The 21,024-nt window shown below is 52.2% G+C and overlaps 1 protein-coding gene across 1 annotated transcript in view; it reads right to left on the bottom strand.

The window, feature by feature from the left end:
- Positions 1–21,024, bottom strand: part of CELF5 (CUGBP Elav-like family member 5) — a 41,951-nt gene that overhangs the window by 13,816 nt on the left and 7,111 nt on the right. The window contains 3 exon segments of the mRNA XM_087816634.1: positions 768–896; positions 2,591–2,642; positions 13,161–13,243. Of these exon segments, the coding sequence (XP_087672760.1) occupies positions 768–896; positions 2,591–2,642; positions 13,161–13,243 (264 nt within the window).

Raw genomic sequence — 21,024 nt, 5'->3', positions numbered from 1 at the left:
CCACCCATTCAATCAGAAAGCCAGCCAGCCAAATAGCTGTTTGTCAAACTCACAATCAAGTGATGAGGACAGGCTTAGAAAACACCATCAGCCACCAACACTAGGAAATCCAGAGTTGTAATCAGATGAGCAGAATTAAAGTGACAAACCATGAGACACAGATGCAGAGAGATACGGTCCTGTGTGCACTCAGGCAGAGATGTACTCAGACCTAGATGGATAGGCTCACGTGACCAGAGTTGGAGAAATGGGGATAAAGTCACCAACCAAGGGCAGACCCAGCCAGTCAGTCACACGGGCAGAATCAGGTGGACAGACAGACAGAGACCACCAGACACATGAAGACCCAGAAAGAAACAATCATTTGGATACCCAGGCAGAAAGAGTCAGAGACAGATGCAGGAGGAGTGACACTCAGCCCCAGTCACATACAGTCCCGTGGGCAGACAGGAAAACAAGTTTTTGGAGGTCATTAAACAGTCATTTCTAGAAGGTACAGCCCTATAGGAACGGTGGAGTGGGTAGGATCAGGCAGAAATACCGTCCACAGGACGCAGGCAAATCCGGGTGCAAACAGTCCCACGGCAGTCGTGGAGGCGGCGTCTCCGGGGGACTCGGGCGGGTAGGTGGGCACCGTCCCCGCCCAGCCTCGGGCCGGGCGACCAGTCTGGCTCCGCGCGCCGGGCCGGGGGTCCAACCCGGGCCCCGCCCTGCTCCCCACGTTCACAGCCCCGGCCCCAGAGCCTGCCCAGCCCCTGGCCTGTCACCTTTGCTGCTGCCATCAGGCCCCCGGAGCACCGTGCACTCGTCTATGACCCCGAAGGGCTGGAACAGCCGCAGCACGTCCTCCTCCGACTGCTGCTTGTTCAGCATCCCCACAAACAGCTTCCGGTCCCCTGTGGGCGGAGACACCACCTCAGCCGAGTCCCGGCGGGACAGCCTCCGGGAATTCCTCCCCTGGCCGCCGGCCCCGCGCGCGCAGGGTCACAGCCGGCCGCTCTCCCTGCCGCGGGTCCCCAGCCTCCCGCGCTCCCGCGCGGGCTCATCGCCAAGCCTTGGCTCACTCAGCCCCCCCCCCCCAATGCCCTTCAGTCCCCCCAGGCGTCTGCTCAGGGAGCTCACACATAGTACCGGGGTTAGGAACTGCCTGGCCTGGCCCAGGTCCCTGTCGGTCTGTCTGTCTTCTACCATCTAGATTTTCCAGGGAGGGGTGAGCGCTAGTGGCCTCTGCATCCTCCTGGTGCCCAGCAGAGCTCCCTGCCCAACCCTGCCAGGGCTCAGAAGGGGCTAGGCAATCAGTGTTTGTTGAATGAGTGAAGAGGGCATGTCTGTGCACAGGACCAAGTGCCTGGGCAGCCTGGAGTGGGTGCCTGGCTGGATGCCTGGCTGGGGCCTGCCCAAGTCTAAGGCCAGGGGTCAGTGTGGGCCAGCCTCTCCTGTGTGAGGCGCCAGAGCCCTGCCCCCTGGGGTAATAGCGCTGCTCCCCTATGATCAGGAACAACCTGGCAGCGTCCTCTCCCAGAGAAGGTGAGCTGGGTTACTATGGAGACCAGTTTTCTGGCAGCTGTCACTCATGGGGGTGGGAGGCAGGGAGAAACACAGAAGCAGAGAGATTGAGAATCAGGGAGAGAAAGACAGATGAGAGTGAAACAGAGACAGGCAAAGAGGGATACAGAGAGCAGCAGAGAGAGAACCAGAGACAGGAAAGAAAAAGATGAGAGAGAAACAGATATGGAGGGAGAGGGTGGAAAGAGAGCGGATGGAGATGGAGACATGCAGACCCCACCTCTGATCTCTGACCCACACTGGCAGCCAGGTCGGAGAGCATGAAAACAGGCTCCCAGCCCATATGGGCTTGACCAGGCTCTTATCCATATGCAGGGTTCCTACCAGCCTTGTCCCACACACCACCCCGAGGGCTGGCTGTTCTCCCTCAGCCCCCAATCCACCTGAGATGGGGCAGGAGGACAAAAATCTCCAAGATGTTTTGTAACCTATGGGGACAGCCAAGCATCCCCCTCCATGGACATACCCCCACCACACAGTCCCGCCCCATGCAGACACCAGGCCCCAGCCTGCATGCCCACATGCCCAGCCTGTTACAGTCAAGCACACATACTTGAACATACACGCCCGCGCACAGGCTGGGTGTGCAGCCATGCACTCACCGCCACTGCACCAGCGGCAGAAACATGCATGCATATGTGCACATACTTGCACGTGTCTGCACACAAGTGTGCCCGAGTATGCATGCTTACATACACAGACATGCACACTTGTCCAGACATGCAAACGTGCACACACACACACCAGAAATCAATCCATAGCTCTTCAGGGACCCTATCTCCTCTGCGTCAGAAGATCCCCATTACTGCTCCCTGAGAGGAATGGGGTAGGTATTTCAAGTTCCAGAGGAAAGTAGCTGCACCTGGCCTGTGGCTATGTGCTTGGGAAGAGGGGACAGAGGCCCCTGCTATCCTGTCTCTACCCCATTAGGTGTGTAAGCAAGCAGATGACTGCTGCAGCCTTTTGTGAAGGGGTCTCATTCCTCCACCAACCCCCAGCCTGGAGGTCACAGAGAGATGACAACTACCTCCACGACTTTCGCTGTCCGCAGGCTTCACCTGGATTGGCCTCGCCATCTGTGGAAAGAGGGGTATGGGGGAGGTCAAGGTCAGCAGCTGGAGTAGCATGTGTAGGGACTTTGCCTGAGCTCTGCCAGGCAACCCTGCCCACCTCTCCAGCCTCAGCATCCCACCAACCACCAGGCAGCAACTAACACTCCACTCAAACCAAACAACACATGGTCCCACCTACAGGGCCTTGATCATGCTGTCTGAAAAACTTTTACTTAGCCTCTAAAACCCAGTAACAATATCCCTTCTTCCAGGAAGCTTCCTTGCCTCCCCAAGTGCCAGAGACTGTTTACAAAAATGGCCCAACTCCTCCAGTCCCTGTATGTGATGATACTTTGTGGTTCCTCTCATCAAGAACTAAAGTCACCTGGCCGGGTGTGGCTCAGCAGTTGAGCATTGACCTAGGATCCAAGCGATTGGGCTTTGATTCCTGATCAGGGCACATGCCCGGGCTGCGGCCTCGATCCCCAGTTGGGGGCATGCAGGAGGCAGCCGATCAATGAGGACTCTCTCATCATTGATGTTTCTATCTCTCTCTCCCCCTCTCCTTTCCTCTCTCTGAAATCAATAAAGATATAAAAAAATAAAAATAAATAAAATTAGATTTTAAAAAAAGAACTAAAGTCTATTTTCCTTTTGAATCTGGACTTGGCCATGTGACTTGCTCTGACCAATAGAATGAAGTGGAAGTGAAGTTGTGGGGGTTCTAACTTTGGCTTCAAGAGGACTTGCAGCTTCCACTCATGAGACCCTGAGCATACCAGGTCATGCCAGGTCATGCCCAGGAAAACTATTGGAGTATGGTAGACCTTATGCACAGAGAGGCCTCACTAACACACAGCACATAGGAGTGAGGTCGTTCTGGCCTAGCTTGCCCCAGTCAAGCCCCAACTGACTGCAGCTGCATGAATGACCCCTGGAGCAAGGCTGGGATTACCAACTCACAGAATCATGAACAAATAAAATGGTTGGGGTGGTCTGTTACTCAGAAGTAGCTGACTAATACACCAAGGCTGCTGCTTTTAGTCAGCTCCCAGAGCTTCAGGTGGGAGGACTGTCAAACCTGAGTGGACCAGCCTAAAATCTGGACTCATGTTCTGGACACTTCTATCCCACACCCCTGGCACTGAAAATTATGTTCAATAAAAGAAATCCTCCCCTAGCCCTTACCCCCAAACTTACCCAGCCATGAGTATGATATGAGCTAATGTGAACATTTGACAGCAGACTTGAGGGATATAGGATGAGGAGGCATTTGCTTCTCCACTGATCCTAGGACAGAATCTTCCTCCCAACTTGGTATCTCTGGTGAACTCCTACTTGTTCGTCAAATCCCAACTCAAAAGCCCCCAAGTGGGCAATCCTTTCACCCCTCAAGTTCCCTCCTCCCTCTGCCTCAGGGCAGGACATGTCTCTGTATTGCTCTTCTTCCTCCAGACTGAGGACCACAGCATCACCCCACACAGGGCAGGATACATGGGAGATTCAGAGGAGCCTCCTGAACTGAGCTGACCAGAAGAAAGGGGCTGACATCCACCAAACAGAAAGGCACCTCATCTCTCCCCAATAGGCCTGGGGGCAGTGAGTGCTGGTCCTAGGTCAGACAATCTTGGAGTAGATCCCCACCCATCCAGAGAAGGTGCTTGATAAATGTCAGTTTTCTGATCATAGTGCAGCTACCCAGCAAGCTCAAGAGAGAGACATGGTTTTCACCCCATTTTATAGATGTCAAAATCAAGGCCCAGAGAAAAGTTATTTACTATATCCACCAAGGTCATGGTAGATGAGTTGAGGCACTAAGGAGCCCTAGAGGTCAAATGTAGAGGTGTTTCCACCCACTCCCATGAGTAGAGACCCCTCACCAACTTTGAAACCCCCATGTCTCCTCCCCTCTGAATTATTTCCCCTTCTCTCAGACTCTGTCCCAGCTCTGAACCCCCTCTTTGAGCCTCTCCTTTATTCAGCACCCCCTTTCCCTGAGTCCCCTCCCATGGTAGACTCCCCTCCTCCTCTCTAGTTTCCCTCACCTTTCTAAGTCCCTTCCTTCTCTCTGCTCCCCCTCCCCTATCTGAGCCTCTCCCACTTCAGATCCCTTCCCCCTATCTGAGTGTGTTCCCAGGCACATATGGGCGCAGCTGCCTCAATCTGAACTCAACCTTGGGAGCTCCAGAACCAGGGAGGCCTCAGCCTCCCCAATCCAGCATCCCCAATTCCGGTAGTTCAACAGTTCTGCCACCCAGCCACACCCTCAGAGGAAAGGGGGACCCATGTCTCCCTTCCCCCACCACACACACACACACACACACACACACACACACCAACCTGGGTACCACACCCTGCTAGCTGGAGGCAGGAGGGGAGATTATTTCAACCAGATGGGACCAGATTCTGGGCTGGGGGCAGACTGAGGTGATGAAAGGAAGTGGGGGAAAAGGGGGCACCTGAGCATCAGCCTCCTGCTCCCCCACCCCTCCCACCTCACCTCCACTGGCCCTCATCTCTTCCCCCTCCCAGCACCTTGGGCAGATGAGGATGGGGTTGCCAAGGCAACACTGATTCACCACATGGAAGCTGGCAATTGTTGTTACCATGGAAACCGCCTCTTAGGGGCGAGCCTAGCTCCTGCCTTGCACAAAAGAGATATTTAAATATAATCTTCTGGAGATGGATGAGCCAAGAGAGGGAAGTAGGGAGGGGGCCACAGGGAGGGAACCTGCCCCCACCATAGCACCCTCACCACATTCCCGTGGCCTGGGTACCTGCTCACCCTCTGCACCTTTGGATGCTGCAGAGTCTGGGACCTTTCACCTCCTACTGGGAGGCTCCTTCCCCTTCCTGGGTCAGGTTGGCAGGGGGAGGAGGCCCTGGTCTGGTCCCAGAAGCCAGGTGTGCAGCCCCCTCCTCTCCGGCCTCCCACTTGGAAGCTGAGGCTTGGAGGCCCAGCTGTCCACACCCCACAGGCCCGCACCCCGCCTCACCCACCAGCCTAGAGACTCACACCAGGCTGGCACCCAGCAGGCTGTGGCCTGCAGCACCGGCCCTGGGCGCACAGGGGCGCATACACAGCAGGAAGCCGAGGCCCGATGCCCCACTTCCTGAGCCCCACGCCCAGGCAATCCACCAGCCCCTGGCCAGGCCCTGTGTGCCCAGCAGAGCCCGGAGGAGGCGTGCCAGGAGGGAACGGGGTCTCCTCATACCCCCACCTCCCCAGCCCACCCCCTTCCAGCTCCCTCTCTCCATCTGTCCCACCAAGGTCTCTGCTGAGCGCCCTCTCTCCCTCCCCCACCTCTGGCTCCCCAGTGTTGCATCTCTTCCTTCTGCCCTCTCCCTCCCTCTTTTCATTTATTCAACAACATTCCCAGTGTGCTGAGTAATTTTGAATCCCAGGGAGGATCCCACTTGTCTGGTGGAGGGGAAGAGAGGCAGATACAGACACTCCTACACTCATAGGGTCAGGGTTTGAGCAGAGGGCAGAATCAAGGGCTGGGAGAGCCTAGAGCAAAGAACAGCCAAAGAGCCAAAGGCTATGCGGGGGCTGCACTGAAGATGGGAAATCCGCGGTGGGTTTTGAAGTGAATAGGAGTTTGAGGGGAGAAATTTCTCACGTGGGAGCAATATGTACATCCACTGACATTAATCTCCAAACAACTTTATGAGATGGAAACATTTCCATTTTATAAATGGGCAAATCCGAAAGGGAAAGAAGAACATCAGACTCAGAGGCCCACCCTAGCCGGTTGCTCAGTGGTTAGAGCATCAGCCCTCAGCCGGAAGGGTCCGGGTTCCATTCTGACCGAGGCACTTACCTCGGTTGCAGGCTCCAGCCTGGGTTGGGGCTTGTGAGGGAGGCAACCGACGGCTATGTCTCTCTTATCTCTATCTCTCTCTCTCTCCCTCTCTTCCTCCTTCCACTCTCTCTGAAAAGCAATGGAAAAATATCCTCCAGTGAGGATTAAAAAAAAGAATCAGAGGCCCAATCTCCTGCCAATTTCCTCAGTGTCCTCTGAGGACCCAGCTATCCCTCTAGTCAAGGTCCTGTGGGCTGGGGCTCTGGGAGCGTCTGTGTCTTTGGGGTAGGCACACATGAAGTGGCTGGGGTCCAGTCCTTGCTCTGTCCCCCAACCTTTGCTGGGTGACTTCAACCAAGCCATACACCATTGGGAAAACAGGGTCCCTTAAGTATGACCTATGTATATTACAGATGGGGAAACTGAGGCCACTGGGGGCAGGGACTGCAGGAGGAGTCTCTAGTAGTCAGGCTGGGGCCTTAAAGAGTCTCCTGGGTTTGCAAAGTTGTGCCTTTAGAAGACATGGGGACCCCAGGGGAAGCCCCAACTGGGTTGTTTCCGGGGGTGAGGGGTGTGAAGAGGAGGGAAGCAAGGCGGACCCCTGCTGGGCTGCCCAGGTCACCATCCCAGCCTCCTCCTCTCCCACCTGGGCCCAGATCAAGTGCCTCTCCTGGTCTAGATGCTGCCTTGGCTCCCTAATGCCCTTGGGGTAGCTCTTCCACTTGGCATTTGAGCCACCTTTGCTGCTCAGCCCCAGGCTTCCCTCCTATGCCCCTGGGACGCTGCTGTTGCACTAACTTGGCTGGAGTACACCCCTCTGCACACCATCCTCACCTTGAAAAGACCCCTCAAATTCCACTTCCTCTGAAACCTTCCCCTCACTGTCTGTCTGCTTTGGTTGCTTTGCCTAGACCTTGCTTTGATCACAGCACAACTCCTAACACACACACACACACAGTCCCTCTTTTGGGTGAGCTCTTCGGGGCAGGGGTTGAGGGGCTCTGTGTTTTCTAACCCGAGAAGACCCAGCACAGAGTCCACAGAGAACAACTGAAATGGAATGAAGCAAGACCTATGGTTTTCACAGAAAGTGAAACCCAAGTCTTATCCCCATGGGCACAGAGCAAGCTGGAAATGTGCTGGGCACAGTGTTCAGCAGGGAGGTAACCCAAGAGTTTGTGCCAGGCTCTGTCTACACCAGCTCCCTTTCATGGGAAGCAAACAGGCTTGGAAAGACACTACTGACCATGAGTCCTGATGCTTGACTTGCCGGGATGGTCCTCTCATTCAGCATAGATTGACCAAGTTCCCATTGTGTGCTTAGAACCTGGCATGCGTCACCTCACAGAATTCTCAAAACACTCCCATTTCACAGGTAAGTAAACTGAGGCCCAGGAAGGTCAAATCATTAGATGATTCAGCACTTTGGGGCCCCTCGCTCATTTGCAGGTTTGGTTTGACACTGAGCCAAGTCATGGGGTGTGAGCGTGGGTCCTGCAAGGGGGCCACCTCAGAGACCCCTATGTGCACAGAAGGGGTTTTCAGAAAGGGTCTATGGGGGACCCACAGCCGAACAGACAAAGGCATCCCTTTCAGGGGTGCTCAGATAAGCAGTAGGGTGGCTGCCAGATCTGGGTGTCCCTTGCCCCCAAGACTTTCATGATGAAAAAGGTGGTGTTGCCTTAAACAGTCCAAGAGACAGCAGCTGGCTGCACTGGCCTCCACTGCCCCCGCCCCCCATGGGACCCATTCCAACTTCCAGGAACCACCAGCAGAGATCCTCTGCTGGGATCTAAGGCACTTGCCCAGCCTGGATTCAGGGTCCTGGGTCCTTTCAGGCTCTAGTCTGGGATCCTGTTGTATTCAATTTAGGATCCTATGCCAGAACGCTGAGATTTGACTAACCTGTTTCCACCACGGACCCCGCCAGCACACTTGAGGGGGGAACTGGAAAGGAGGGTCATTCTCACTTCAGAAAGAAGTATTAGGGGAGGGGAGCTCGGTTGAGCCATGGTGGAGGCACAGGGAAAGCAAATGACCTGAGCCGTTCCTTTCGTGGTTTATCCAGAGATTAAAAGAAGTCTCCACTCCACACTGCCTTCCCCAACACACACACACACACACACACACACACACACACACACACACACACACACACGGGTTTGGGGGGGAGGGGTGCAGGGGACAGGAGAGATGGTGGCTGTCTTGATCTCTAGAGTGACTCAGCTCTGGTCCCTAACTCCCTGGCTGGTGTGCAAGCATGCACAGGCACAAGAGCTGGCAGGGTTGGTTTTTCCAGCACGAGGTGAGCCTCATGCAGCTCCAGCTTTTGGTGGAGACACCTGGCGGGGGGGCTCAGACTTCAGTGCTCAGATGCAGCTGACAGGTGAGGGGGGCCTTCTGCCCCAGCAATCCCCCTCCACCCGTGTAATCTGCAAATGAGCCCCCAGATCTGGTTCTGAAAGGCTGGTCCCATATCTGTGGGTGTCCTGGGGGAGGGTGGCTTACCCGGAAAGTCAAGCCCTTCACTAATCAGAAGCCAAAGGTACACACACTGAGGGATCAGAACTCCTGGGCATGTGCCCAGTGGGAACGTGGCGCGTGCACACCAGAACCAACACACGGAAATGGATCTGCTCGGAACAGCAAAAACTGGAAACAACCCAAATGCCAGCAACAGGGGGACGGACAAATCGTGCAGTCACGCCGTGGCGCTGCGCGGCGGCAGAAAAGCTCCGGCTACAGACGCGTGCCACCTGCCTCTTCCCAGCATCACACTAAGTGTGGGGGGAAATGCGGATGGGAAGGCCTACATATGATATGATTCCACTGACATTGGGTTAAGAGGAAAACAGGCAAAAGCCACCTACTATTTTAGAAAGGTGTAAGTGCTGAGGCCATGGAGAAAGGCAGGGGTTGGGTACCATAAAAGTCAGAATAGTGACTCCTCTCAGAAGAGAGGCTTGGCTTGGGGACATGGGATGGGGATTTTCAGGGTGCCAACTGTGTAGTAATAATGGGAGTGTTTGCTTTATGATTATTTGTGTTGCGTGCACTTTTCTCTAAGCGTGTGGTATTTTGCAAACTTTAAGAAATAATTTTTTAAAATCAGGCTATACTCCCAGAGGATGCTGCCCAGGCCTGGGGGGGGGGGGTGTCCCCAGGGGTCCCTGCATCCCCAGGGTCCAGATCTGAGCCACCTTCCCCTTATTTATCAAACATCAGCCTTTACCTCCAGGAGGGAAGGGACCAGCTTGCAGGAAACTGAATCAGACAAGCCAGAGGTTCAAGGCCTGTGGAGTGGGACGGATATAGCTGCAGCCCTCACCCTGCTAGGTGACCTTGCATGAGTCCCTTCTCTTACCCACAGTCTCCCCCTCTGTCAAACAGGGCTGGCAGCAGCTCCAGCTCCCCTGGTGGACATGGCATTTAGATGAGGGGCCTCAGCAGTGCTGGGCAATGGTGATAATGCACACCCCAGGCCCAGTGTGGAGGCTGGGGAAACTGAGACCCTGAGAGGAGAGGGTATTGCCTGAGACTCCTCACAACCCAACTATGAGCTGGTATCAAAGAGAGACCTTGAACCTTGCAGTCTAGACATATGATGATACTGTATCATGTTCCTGGGTCTAGAACATTCTAGGTCTGTGCTATCCAATATAATAGCTGACCCCTGGTCTAGAATATTCTAGGACTGCACTATTCAATATGATGGCTGGCTCCTAGTCTAGAATGTTCTAGGTCTGCACTCTCCAATACAGTAGCTGGCTCCAGTCTAGAACACTCTAGATCTGTACTAACACAGTAGCCAACCCCTGATATAGAACATTCTAGATTTGAGCTGTCCAATGTGGTAACCACTAACCACATGTAGCCACTTAAGTTTAAATTTACATTTATTAAAATTAAATAATATTAAAAATATAGTTCCTGAGTCATACTTGCCACATTTTAAAGGCTCAATAGCCATATGGACCTAGTGGCCACCATACCGGACAGCACAAACAGGACACGTCCATCACTGGAGAAAGTTCTATTGGACAGCAATGGTCTACAATGGGGTTTGGCAAATTACAGCCTTATTCTGACCCTTCTATCTGTTTTTGTAAATAAAGTTTTATTAGCACACAGCCACACCTGTTCGTTTACATGTTGTCTGAGGCTTTTATGTGGCCATATGCCAGGCAAAGCAAAAAAAAAGGTCCTCTTTACATAAAAAGTTTGCTGACACTAGGCTTAGAATATTTTATTTATTTATTTTATATATGTTTTCAAAGAGAGGGAGAGAGAGAGAGAAACATCAATGATGACAGAGTCATTGACCGGCTGCCTCCTGCACGCCCCCCACCGGGGATCAAGCCCACAACCCGGGCACGTGCCCTGACCCAGGATTGAACCGGGACCTCCTGGTTCATAGGCCGGTGCTCCACTGCTGAGCCATGCTGCTGGGCTGAGCTTAGAACATTTTAGAACTATACTGGGCTGTATAACAGCCACCAGCCACATGTGGCTACGGAGCCCTTGAAATGTGGCTTGTGTGACCAGAGAATGGGATTTTAAAGTTTGCCTAATTATAATTAATAAACTATATTGAATGCCTGTGGAAATAATAAGATTTTAGAGATATTGGGTAAAAATAAAATACAGCATTAAAATTCATTTCGCTGTTTCTTTGCCCTTTTTCAGTGGTGCTACTAGAAACTGTAAATGGCGTGTGTGCCTCACACCCTTTTCTATCAGCACTGCTCGCCTGCTCCTGTTCCCCTCCCCAGGGTTCACCCGCCTGGGCACCGTCAGTTCTTTGTTGTGGGGGGCCACCCTGTGCCCTGCAGAATCCCTGGCCTCTACCATCTTCCAGTCTTGACAATGACAAATGTCCTCAGACATCGCCCAGCATTCCCTGGGAGCAGAATCACCCTGGGTTGAAAACTCCTCCTAACCTAATGTAAACTTTTCCATTAGACAACAGAGGCTCTCGTGTATTCTCAACAACACACCAGGCACATTCCTGCCTCCGAGTCTTGGTACACTCCGTCCTCACGCCGCCCCCATCTTTATCTCCATCTGCCACAGTCTTCCCCATCTCTCAAGGCTCAGCTCAAAAGCTCCCTCCTCCAAGGAGCCACCCTGTTTGCTCCCTAAGTCTGTCATGCAGGTCAGCTGGTGACGCTGCTCCAGGTCGCCCTTACATCTGGCGATTTATTGTGTGGTAACCCTCTGTAGTGGGTTGAATGGTGGCCCCCCTAAAATATGTCCAAGTCCTAACCTCCAAAACCTGTGAATGAAATGGGACCTTATTTGGAAAAGGGGTCTTTATGAATGGAATTAAGTGACAGATCTGGAGATGAAGTCATCCTGGATTCAGGGTGAGCTCTAAATCTAATGACAGGCATCCTTAAAAGAGAAAGGCAGAGGGATATTGGAGAGATATGGACACAGAGAAGACCATATGACAACAGAGATGGGAATTATTGGGGTGATGAATGTACCAAGCCAAGGAACTTCTGGCAGCCACCAGAAGCTGAGAGAGTCACAGAAAGGATCCTCCCAGAAGGAGTGCAGCCCTGCTGCCACCTTGATTTCTGATTTCTGGCCTACAGAACTGTGAGACAATATATTTCTGTTGCTTTAAGCCCCCTGGTTTGTGGTGCTTTGTAAGCAGCCCCAGGACTCCAGTAGTTGGAAGAAGTGTTTTGAAAATTGAAATCAAACCAGGTCATTCCTCTGCTAGCCACCCTCCCATTGCCACAGCCACCCTTGTAACAAAATCCAAACTCCTCATGTGGTCCTGCCCCTTTCCTCTTCTCCATCTGCCTCCCCCCTCACACTCCCATGCTTTCACTGCTGACCTTCTCGCTGCTCCTCAGATGCATCAGGTTTGGTCCAGCCTCAGGGCCTTTGTACTGGCTGTGTCCTCTACCAGGGATGCCCTTCCTGCAGAGAGTGCATGGCTCCCTCCCTCACCTTCATCAGGCCATCAGCTTGTCTCCTCAGAGAAACCTTCCCTAGCCATCTGGTTTATCTATAACCTGCTGGGCAGGAACACCTCAGACTTCCTGTTCCCAGCCTTGATGGCTACAGATGTCCCAAGCAGCCCCCAAATTCTTTTGATGCTGAGGGTCCCTGAGAATTCCAGAGGGAAGGGCAAGGCCCACCCCCAGAGCCATGAATCTCACTGTGGTTCCTTCACTTTCCATCAGGAGGTGCTGCCTGGAGACCAGGGGTCACTTGACTCAGAGGACCCCTCTCCTTCACTGGGGAAAGGGACCTTCTGCCACCTAAAGAGGACAGGGTTGACAAGAGAGACCTGGCAGGAACAGAGCCTGGGCTGGCCTCCCCTAGGGATGGAAATACCTCCCAAGCAACACCTGCATCAAGGGCTGTAAATCTATTTGCTTTGATGTTCCTCTAACACACCAGGCACAGGCCTGCCTCAGGGCCTTTTCACATGCTGCTCGTCTTCTGGTCTCAGGACAATGACACTCACATCCTTGACCAGGTGCCACCTGCATAACTATGCACAACCACTCTGGTGTGACACTTAGGGCCCAATATGCAGTAGGCACTCAATAAACGCTCACTCTGGTCATCATTTCTGTCCCTCTGAGCCTTATACCTCTTTCTGAGTCCAGAGACACACGGGCTTCACAGCTGATCCCAAGAAGGGCTTCGGCCTTCCCTGGGCTGAGAGCAGCCCTGCCATCCTCCCCCCTCCCCAGATAGCATCCCGACTCACCCCGGGCAAGGTCTTCTGTTCGTGCAGAGCAGTCTGAGCTTTGATGGCAGAGTCCCTGGCACAGTAAGTGAGAAAGGCACAGCCTGGAGGGGAGAGAATGGGGGTGTTAAGAGAAAAGGATGCTGTACAGCCATGTTCATAGCATCATTCGCAACAGCCAACAGGTGGAAACAACCCAAGTGTCCATGGACAGATGAATGGACAAAGAGTGTGTTCCATCCACACAGTGGAATATTATTCAGTCTTTAAAAAAAGGAAATTCTAACACCTGCTATGGCATGGATGAACCTTGAGGATGTTTTGCTCAGCGAAATAAGCCAGACACAAAAGGACAAATGTATAATTCCACCCAGAGAAGTCAGATCCACAGGGACAGACAGTAGAATGGTGGGTGTCAGGAGCTGTTTAATGGGGACAGAGTTTCGGTTTGGGAAGATGAGAAAGTCCTGGAGATGGATGGTGGTGATAGTTGTACAACAATGTGAATGCCACTGACCTATACACACTTAAAAATGATTAAGATGGTAAATTTAACACTATGTGTGTTTTACTACTGTAAAAAAAAATTGGGAGAAAGGAGGAAAAATGGTTAAAATGGTAGATTTTTATATTATGTGTGTTTTACAACAGTTAAAATAATAAAATAATAAAAGAGAGGGCCCTGAAGCCACCTTTGGCTGGGGGGAGGGCAGCAGCAGCGGTTCAGCCTCCAGCCCCCTTCGCCCCTCACGCCCGTCGCTTCCCAGAGGGGACCGGAAGGGAAGACGCAGCGCCCGCTGTTGGTTCAGTCCGCGGCCGACCGAGGTGAAGAGACTCTCAGAACTGCGGGCCGGCAACGGGGGGGCGGGGCCGGGGCGGGGCCGCTCGCGGGGGGGGGCAGCTCCAGGAGCCGGAAGAGGTCCCAGCACAAGCACGAGGCGCGGTGGGCTCTGCCACTGACTCGCTGTGTGGCCTTGGCTGGGGCACTGCCGGGCTTTGCCTCAGTTTCCCGCATCAGAAATAAGGGTCCGAGAGCGCCGAAAGACGGACCAACCGAGAGGCGTCCCGGAGCCGGGCGTGCGGCTCGGGGCCAATCAGGAGAGGCAGGGGGCGGGGCTGGCCCGACAGGGGTCCAAAGCCGCGGTGCGATTGGGCCGCGTCCGGGGGTTGGGGCGGGGGGTGCGTGAGAGTTGAAAGTCACAGAGGCAAGAACCATTGAGACAGGGACGCGAGGAGTAAGAAACTCCCAGAGACAGACCGATGAGATCAAAGGGATTTTGAAAAATGTTTGCAGGAGGCGGCGTGGGAGTTGCAGGCAGGTGTCAGGACCCCCGGGATGGACACGGAGGTCTGAGCCCCGCACTGGGCTTTGCCTCTCTTACTTCTGTGGTCCTTATTTTCACTGCCTGTGAAATGGGACCATCACTGGCTTCTCTGACACTGTTGGGCCCTGGGTCCACCATCCCCAGCTCCTCCCACTCATGGCCCCTGTCTCTGCCTCCCCCTTCACTCCTGACCTCCTGTGCAGAGCTCTTGGGAACAGCTCTGCGGTGCCCACTTCTGCCCCAGGCAGGAGCTAACGACAGCTGCGTCCCCACAGTGGCTACTCCCACCAGCTGGGACGGGTAATGGGGAGGGGTGTCTGCGCCGGGCCTGGGAGGTCTCCTGGTACCCTGGGAAGGGGGGGCACCAGAAAGAGCTGAAGACGGTTTCTAGCATTTTAAAATAACATTTGTAAAATGTGAAATGGTGCAGCCACTGTGGGGAACAGTTTGGCAGTTCCTCAGAAAAGTTAAACTTAGAATTACCATATGATCCAGCAACTCCACTTCTGGGTAGATACCCAAAAGAAACGAAAGCAGGGACTCTAAGAGATATTTGCACACCCGTGCTCACAGCAGCATGATTCACAACAGCCAAATATCCACCAACAAATGAACGGGTAAACGAAATGTGGAATATATGTACAATGAAATATTATTCAGCCTTAGAAAAGAAAGAAATTCTGACCCATTGCTACAACATGATGAACCTGGGGACATTATGGTCAGTGAAATAAGCCAGACACAAAAGGACTGTCTGATTTCACTTTATGAGGTTCCTAAAGGAGTCAGACCCATAGAGACAGAAAGTAGACGGTGGGCGCCAGGGGCTGGGGGAGGAAGATGAAAAGTTAGTGCTTAGTAGGGATAGAGTTTCAGTTTTGCAAGATGAAAAAGAGTTCTGCAGATGGTGGGGGTGGGTGCACAACAACGCGAATGTGCTTAATGTCACTGAACTGTATACTGAAAATGGTAAATTTTGCCGCAATAAAAAATTGTAACTGACATATATTACAAAACTCCTCCCCTCAAAAAGTGCAGTGCATGTAAGTGTACAACGTAAGAAATGATTATAAAGTCATGTGACCATTGCACAGATCCAGGAACAGAACACGGCAGCCACCAGAACATGGCAGTCCCATGTTCCTCCCACTTTACGACAGCCTTCCATCCCCCAGAAGTGACCTCTACCCTGGCACCTGCGATAACCAGGTCATTGCTGTCATTAAGGTTTCCCACACTGCGTGCATCACTAACCAACGTAGTTGAGTGTTTCCCTGTGTTGAACTTATGTAAATGGAATCCTAGCGTATGTCCACTTTTGTGTCTGGTTTCTTCCACTCAACAGTGGGTGTTGTGTGTCTCAGGGATTCATTCCTTTTTGTTTCTGTGCAATATTTTATCCTAAGAATATACTACAAATGGGGTATATTTGGGGCTATCATGAATAAGGCTGCTATGAAACATTCTCGCATATGTATTTTGATGCACAAAGGCATATCCAGGAATGGGATTGCTGGTTATAAGGTTGGTATATGTTTAGCTTTAATTGGTTCTTTCAAGCAGTTTTCCAAAGTGGGTTGCACTGGTTTCTACTCCCACCAATGGGGTCTGAGAATCTTAGTGCTTCTTTCCCACCAACTCGGTTTTTCCAGCCTTTTCAATGTTAGTCATTATGGTGGGTTTGCCATTATATTTCATTAGATTTTAATGCACATTCCTGGAGTTATTAATGAAGCCGGACACCTTGTTGTTTTGTAGAAGTTCTTTACATATTATGTGTTTATCCGTTTTTGTTTATGTATGATGCAAACATCTTCTCCCAATCCATGATCTATCTTTCTACTCTTTTTTCTTTGTGTGTGTTTCTATTTTCTGAATTTAATCCCCAAAGGTCTTCAGGGAGATGAGAGGTGTTAAAATAAATTTCTCCCTAAGACCTGAGAGAAATTAGGCATGGCTGGCAAGAAATCGGGCTGCAGGAAGATGTAAACTAGGGGCAGAACCCTTCCTCCTTGGATCCTTTCTTGCCTGTGGAGCCCTGCCTGCAGGACATGGAGTCTTCTGGCCCCGGGAGGGTAAGGAGGGACCCGGGAGCAACCTTCGACACCATCAGCCTCCGCGTCTGTAAGTTTTGCTGTGCGAGGAACAACCAAATCGCGAGCCGCTGTCCCTGGTGCTGAAACGATTCCCAGTTCTCTGCCGGTCTCTTCTGAGACTCATAGTTTTTCCTAGTTGGTGAAAATGTATGATGTTTACCCGGTTCAGGATAAATAGAGCCTTGGATTTCAATTCATGGATAGGGTTGGATTGTTTTCCCCTCCCCCCAATTCATATGTTGCTGTCCTAAATTCCAGGACCTCAGAATGTGACCTTATTCGGAAATAGAGTCATTGCAGATGTAATTAGTTAAGATGAGGTCATAGGAATTAGGATGAGCCCTAATACAATAGAACTGGTGCCCTCATAAGAGGGAGGAAATCTGGACACAGAGACATGCACACAGGGAGAAGGCCATGTGAACACAAAGGCAGAAATTTGGGTGATGTATCATCAAGCCAAGGAACAGTAAGGACTGCCACCAGCACCAAAAGCTGGGAGAGGGGCCTGGATTGGATTCTCCCCCAAGTCTCAGAAGGAACCAACTCAACCAACACCTTGATCTCAGACTTCCAACCTCCAGAACTGGACCCTCTGAGGGAAACCTCAGCCCATCCAATGCCCACACTGGGTGAGCTTCTCACCCTGATTCCAGCTCTGGCAACCCCCACCCCACACACCAGCCCCCTTGATGACATGGAAGCTTGGGCTGGGTGTCAAGCAGCCTCTACCCCAACTGGTTGAACCCTGAGGGATTAACTGATGGGTGGGGCAGGTAGAGAGGGCAATCCCACCTGAAGAACTGGCAGACAGAATGCTTAGCACTTGACAATCCGATGGTTCCCTTTACACCCACCTCAATTTTCAAAACTAGGACTAGGGCTGATTTTGTGGGGGTCAGTGTACACAGATCTCTCAAGACCCAAGGGCAGAGTGATACCAATGGGGGAATCCTTGGGGAGCAATATATTTCCTCCATGTATGAAAGTTTCCTAATAACTAGATCTGCCTCATCACAGCTCTCTTTTTAAGGAGAGGACTCCCCATCCCTGAAGGTAAGCAAGCAGTAGCTCCACAAGGAGAAAACTTCTTTTGCAAGGAATCCTTAGGGTCCCTCTTCATGCCAAGATCCTCTGCTCTCTTCTCTGAGATCTGGTATTTTGGGATTTCACGTTGCAATTGTAATAATAACAATAATCAATGTCCACTGAGCACCAGACATCTTATGGGGGCATGTCACTCATATCAACCCTTTGAATCCTCATACTAGCCAAAGATAATGGTACTACTGTTTCTATTATTATCTCCATTTTACAGATGGGGAAACTGAGATACCAGCCACTGAGTCATCTGCCCAATGTCACAGAGTGACAGGGGCCAGAGGCTTCCGAGTTTCAGAAAATCCCAGCACACTGGGGACTACTTAAGTGGCGGAAGCTTGTTACACTGATCAAATGGCCTAAAAGTGTTTTAAAATGAAAAGAAAAAGATGTTTTATTTTTCTTACTATTTAGAACCCTTATTCTCATGCATAAGTCTGGGATTTCTGTCACTTCCTAGGCAGCTTGGTAGGTCTGGAGACGGACCCTGGTTGGCCATGTCCCTGGCTGCACCCTGACCCCAGCCACACCCATGCTCAGCCTCTCACTGACCATCTTTGAACACCACATTTCCTTGGTCCACACACCCAAACCCTCATCTTTGGCTCATTTCTCCTCAACCTTGGGTCCCAACTGAGTCGTCCTCTCCTCTGGGAAGCCTCCCCACCCCCAACCCATGTTGGGTGAGGGACTTCATGGGCTTCCTCTGTGCCTGTGTGTCCCCCATCACATCTCTGCTCACCCTGCTGTAACTGCCTAGTACTGTTATTCACCCCCAAAGGACTGTGGGCACCCTGAGGGTGGGGACAGGGTATGTCCCAGTCACTGACATGTCCCCAGTGTCCAGAGTTGGGCCCAGCACACAGTGTGTGCCTCATAAGAAATTGGCCACTGATAGATAACAGCTTCCACTCCATGCCAGCCCCTTCATCTTCCACCGGGGCCAGGGCAGTTTCTGCACTGGGCTCCCAGCTTCTATCCTGGACCCCAGCAGAGGGTGACTGAGCACCTGAGTCAGGTTCTTTCCCTTCCCTGCCCACAGTCCTCCAGGGCTCCCATCTCCTTCAGGGTAAAAACCCAAGTCCTCCCTGAAGCCCACGTGAACCTGCACAACCTCCCCCCGTCCGCCCTCCACCCTCACCTCCTCCCTCGCTCCCTCACTTACTCCGCTCCAGCTACACGGGCCTCCTCATGCTTATTGGCTGAATAAATTAATTTGGTTTCCAAACTGATCTGCTAATATCAAGACCACTTTCCTGAGGGCAGTGACATTTGATCCATTTTTATTTCTCACTTTCTGTCCACCAGTCAATATTTTCTGAGCACCTACTATGTGCCAGCTCTGCTGGGGAAACAGAAGCAGGAAAGACAACCTTGTTCATCTTCTCTTTGGTCCCCAACATGTCCTTCTCTCCCCAGCCAGGACCCCAACCATAACTGATTGTGTGAACGCCCATTCCAAATCCCTTTGATCCCAAACCCCATGCACACTGGTACCCTTCATTCCTGGTCAACTTCAGCTCTGTGAGCTAGTGGCTAATCTCGGCTCAATACCTTTCTGCTGTGTGATCTTGGGCCAGCTACTTAAGCTCTCTGAGCCCCTACTTTCTCACCCATAAAATAGGAGTCGTAATACTATCTATTAAGGATCTTGGAGACCCTTCCTTCTGCTGTGGGATCACTCCCCACGGCCCACCTGCCCCTGGCCACCCTCTCCACCTCCTCCTCCCTCCTCTCAGCCTGAGACTGTCACCCACTTCACTGAGGACAATGGGGCTGATGGTCCCCCTCTCCACACTTATAAACTTATCAGTTCTTGGGCTCAGGGGTCATTCTCCTGGATCCCTCCACTGGGCGCACCATTTCCTAGCTGACCTTTTTCCTCCCTGGCTGCTATTCCCCAGCCTCCTCTGCCGCCTTCTCCTCTGCTCCAGCCTTCCCTGTCGGGGTTTCTCAGGTCTCTTCTGGACCCTCCTCCCCTGATATCCTGCCCACAGCATCTTGACTCCTGAGGGTGGGGACAGGGCATGTCCCAGTCACTGACATGTCCCCAGTTCCCAGCATTGGGCCCAGCACACAGTGTGCGCTCAGTAAGAATTTGGCCACTGCTAACAGCCTCCATCCTGTTCCAGCCCCAGGGTTTTAGTCACCATTGCTGCACCAGTGATTCACCCATCATTGCATCCACCCATCCACCTGTCCATCCACCTATCCATCCATCCTCTATCCATTCATTCACCTGTCCATCCATCCATCCATCCATCCATCCATCCATCCATCCATCCATCCATCCATCCACTCTCCACTTATCCATTCCCCCTAGAGCAGGGTCCCTCCCCGTGGCACTGCTGACAGAGGCTGGATCACTCTGTGGGGCCGTCCTGGGCACTGTGGAGTGTCGAGCAGCATCCCTGGCCCCACCCACTCATTGCCAGGAGCACCCTCAGTTGTAACAATCACAGATGTCTCCAGACATCACTCAGTGAGCCCTGGGAGAGTGATCACCCCGGGTGACACCCACTTCACAAGAACCTCCCCTCTTCCTCATCTCCCACCCTTCCCCACCAGGAGCTGATAATTTAACATCTTAAATATGTCTCCAGCAATCCCTTCCTTTCCAAGCCCACAGCCCAGGCCCAGCTCAGGCCTCACCCTCTCCGACCTGGACCATGGCTTGGCCACCTCTCTGACCTTTGGCTCTCATTCTGCCCCATCCTTCCTCCCCACAGCCACCAAAGGAGTATCCCCGCACTCAGCTGTGAACCATGTCCCTCCCTAGCTCCAAACCCTATCATAGCCCCCCAGTGCCCGCAGGTCAAAGCCAAGATTGTCAGCTTTTACAGCTCTTCCCAACCTAATCACTGCTGTCTTCCTTCTGACCTCTTCTTTCAACATTTCCCTCCACTGCCCTTAAATTCAATACTCTTAAATTTCCCAGACACCTGTGTAGCCCCCTTCATGCCTCCACGTGCCTGACTCTGAAATTCTAACCCCTCCTAAATATCCAGCCATGTTCTAGGACTCTCTGTGCCTCAATTTTCCCATCTAGTAAATGGAAGACCCAGAGTCCACATTCTCTAGATTCTGAAGAATGATCTCCCTGAGGGACCCTGTCCTTTCCCTGTCACCTCCTCAGAGAGGCCATCTTTGGCCACCCAAAGTAAGCTGTCACCCCCTAACACATATCTGGTTTTATTTTCTTCATAGCAATTAATTCTTATCTAAATCTTATTTATGTGTTTATTAGTTTATTGTCAATCCCTCCTCCCCGCTGGATTTCTTGGTGTCCCCAGAGCCTAGCTCAGTACCTGGCACTCACAGAGACTGGATAAACGCTTGTTGTCTATCTGATTGCCTAACTAT

The sequence above is a fragment of the Miniopterus natalensis genome, chromosome 4 (assembly GCF_054644295.1).
Source record: "Miniopterus natalensis isolate mMinNat1 chromosome 4, mMinNat1.hap1, whole genome shotgun sequence".
Classification (NCBI taxonomy): Eukaryota; Metazoa; Chordata; class Mammalia; order Chiroptera; family Miniopteridae; genus Miniopterus; species Miniopterus natalensis.
This window is presented reverse-complemented; position numbering and strand designations above follow the sequence as displayed.